Here is a 2,906-nt window from a genome sequence, read left to right as displayed (position 1 = left end):
TCATTTTTTTAGCAGCACAGAGACCTTATATTAGCTAGACCAGAACACTTCGTGTAAAAGGGAAACCCTGACCACAGTAAAAATGGCCGTCGAGGCTTCACATAGCGACCAGTTACGCCATCACAAGTCAGACGTCAGCGAGGACCTCCAGTGTGGGCTTGTCAGCGGCGCGCGTTCCCGAACCACGCCCCTTGGGAAGAGAATTTTGACACAGAGGATGCGCGCCCCCGTGCGGTGCAAGCCCATCGGGAGCGAGCATCATCTAAACGTTCCCCGGGAATTCCGTGTGGGCCGGGGGCGCGCGCCTTCCTGTATTCTGTGCAGAGTCGGGCAGCCCTGATCCATGTCCCCCGGTATGAGTGGCGCAGTACAGCAGGTGCTATTGGATGAACACTTGGGATAGCTGGGCTCGTACAAGGCGGGGAGTGCTGCCAGCTCCTCTATGTCCGCCCCTCACTCATACTCCTGGCCCCGGTAAATGGTTGTAGCGCCCATACACCGCACTGCTATTCAGCCGCGATGTCTTCACATCATTCAGCCCACCCGGAGACTCGCAAGTTCACCCGGGCGCTCAGCAAGCCCGGCACGGCGGCAGAGCTCCGGCAGAGTGTGTCCGAGGTGGTCCGAGGCTCCGTCCTGCTGGTAAGAGTGCTCGGGAGGTGTCAGGTGGGGGGGCTTCTTCGGGGCAGTGTCACGTGGGAGGGGTGACCACATGGCCGGTGCGCAGTACTGCGAGTACCTGTCACCCCCGGCATGTCTGCCCCTACTCACCTAATGTCAGCTATGACGTCACACATAACTAGTGACGTATGAGATGGCAATCACAAGTTTGTAAATCACATATGATGACTTTGTGCCGGCTCTAGAAGTATTGAATGTGCTGCTTGTTGCTATGGAATGCTTGCTGGGAATGTGTTCATTCTGATGAGAGTTACAGCAAGGAGAGAACTGTTCTGATTGGATACAATGGATACTTCATGTCATTTACTCAGCTCATTTGTTAATATTGATTTTCTGTAATCTCGGGTAAAAATAATACCCCTTACCATTCATATGGAGGATGGAAGGGTGTATACCCCCAGAAACTTTCTGGTGACTACTTGGAGTTTGTTCACATGGAGGGTTGTAAGGCTGTGCGGTTACTGCTTCTTACCTGTATGTGATCTGCCCCCACCACTGCATACACGGTTACTGCTTCCTACCTACCACTGCATACACGGTTACTGCTTCCTACCTGTATGTGATCTGCCCCCACCACTGCATACACGGTTACTGCTTCCTACCTGTATGTGATCTGCCCCTACCGCTGCATACATGGTTACTGCAGTTCATCTGTACGTAATCAGCCACCTACTACATGTGCAGTTACTGCTTCCTACCTGTATGTGATCATCTGCTCATTACTGCATACATAGTTACTGTTTCTGATCTGTATGTAATCAATCATCTACCATGTACACTATTATTGCTTCTTACCTGTATGCGATCAGCCACTACCACTGCATACACAGTTACTGCATCTGATCTGTATGTAATCAGCCTCCTACCACATGTGCGGTTAGCGCTTCCTACCTGTATGTGATCAGCCACTTACTCTTGCTGTTCACGGGTATTGCTTCTGCTCCGTTTGTAGTCAGCTGCCAATTAGCACATACACGGTTAATGCATCTGATTGTATGTAATCAGCCACTTATTACCACATACACGGTTACTGCTTCCTACCTGTGCGTGCACATCTGCTCACTACCGCATACAGTTACTTCTGTCATCCTCTGCCTGCTCCCTCATTTGTGTTTGTCCATAGTGGGCGTCAATCATTAATAGCAGTGGTTGTGTCTGGGGAGACCTCATACAGGTAGATGTGGTTGGTGAATACCTGACAACCTATAATCCTCCTCTATAACACTCTCATTCATCCATATAATACAGCCAGGGGTCAGCCCTCCTGCTCACTGCTGCCTATAAATGGTGAACATTTGTCAGTATGAACAGTCCTCAGAATCCTCAGAATGTTTTCTCCTAATTTTGATTGACATTGTAGCCCCTGTGCAGGTCAGTGATCCTTGCATTGTATCCATGCCATATCTCTCCATAGATAATGATGACACAAGCCGTGGAAATAGCAGACAGGTCAGGGGCAATGAGTAAATTGTACAGGAAGTAGTCACCCCCGCTCATTGCATTGTAGGTGTACCCTTAGGTGTAATGTATTGTGACATTCCATCATTAGGATGACTAGAGCTGTGCTATTCATGTGGTGACTACACAGGATCCACACTTGTATTGTGACAGGCGGGATGTGTGTGTACTTGTTGCTGTGTACTTTGTGAGTCCGATGAGCCGTCACATCCTGTCACTGCTGTGCATGGAACTATTACCTAGATATTGATCATTTAATATTAAATTGCTGCATAATGTCATTACATGTGTCTGCCATCACTGTCCATGTATTCATTTCACACCTAGAGCAGGTCCCATTAATCCTAAAATACCACGAGATGCTTTATTGTTGTGACAATTGTAAAACATGCTGGCTGCAGATGTCTTCATTATAGAGCCCCAAAAGGGGAGATTTCCCACCAGTCCATGGCTTGTAGTGAGGGGAAATCCCATTCTATACATGCACTGGTTATTAGAACACGTGTCCCTATTGGACGATTTTATCTGTGTAATTGTTACCATGACAACCATAACATTTTATATTTTCCAATATTTTCTGATCAATATCTGGGCAATAATAGAAGATCAATCTCACTAGCATGGATATGGCAATAAAAACCTGGCAGGGGACACTTCCCTGCGCTATCACTCAGTCCGCCAGAATGAGGCGCTGTGGTGTGGGATATGCCCGGCACCCTGTACAGAATGAGGCGCTGTGGTGTGGGATATGCCCGGCACCCTGTACA

The 2,906-nt window shown here is 48.4% G+C and overlaps 1 protein-coding gene across 4 annotated transcripts in view; it reads left to right on the top strand.

Moving 5' to 3' along the window:
• Positions 1–244: 244 nt before the first annotated feature.
• The window catches only part of DOCK9 (dedicator of cytokinesis 9), a 132,742-nt gene continuing 130,080 nt past the window's right edge, over positions 245–2,906 (top strand). For all 4 annotated transcript variants that reach the window (XM_072411472.1, XM_072411481.1, XM_072411447.1 and 1 more), the window contains exon 1: positions 245–642. In XM_072411472.1, coding sequence (XP_072267573.1) covers positions 520–642 — 123 coding nt within the window. In that variant the 5' untranslated portion in view covers positions 245–519. The remainder of the gene's footprint in view (positions 643–2,906) is intronic.

This window comes from Pyxicephalus adspersus, chromosome 1 (assembly GCF_032062135.1).
Source record: "Pyxicephalus adspersus chromosome 1, UCB_Pads_2.0, whole genome shotgun sequence".
NCBI lineage: Eukaryota > Metazoa > Chordata > Amphibia > Anura > Pyxicephalidae > Pyxicephalus > Pyxicephalus adspersus.
The sequence above is the reverse complement of the archived record's forward strand: the minus strand, read 5'-3'. Positions and strand labels throughout refer to the sequence as shown.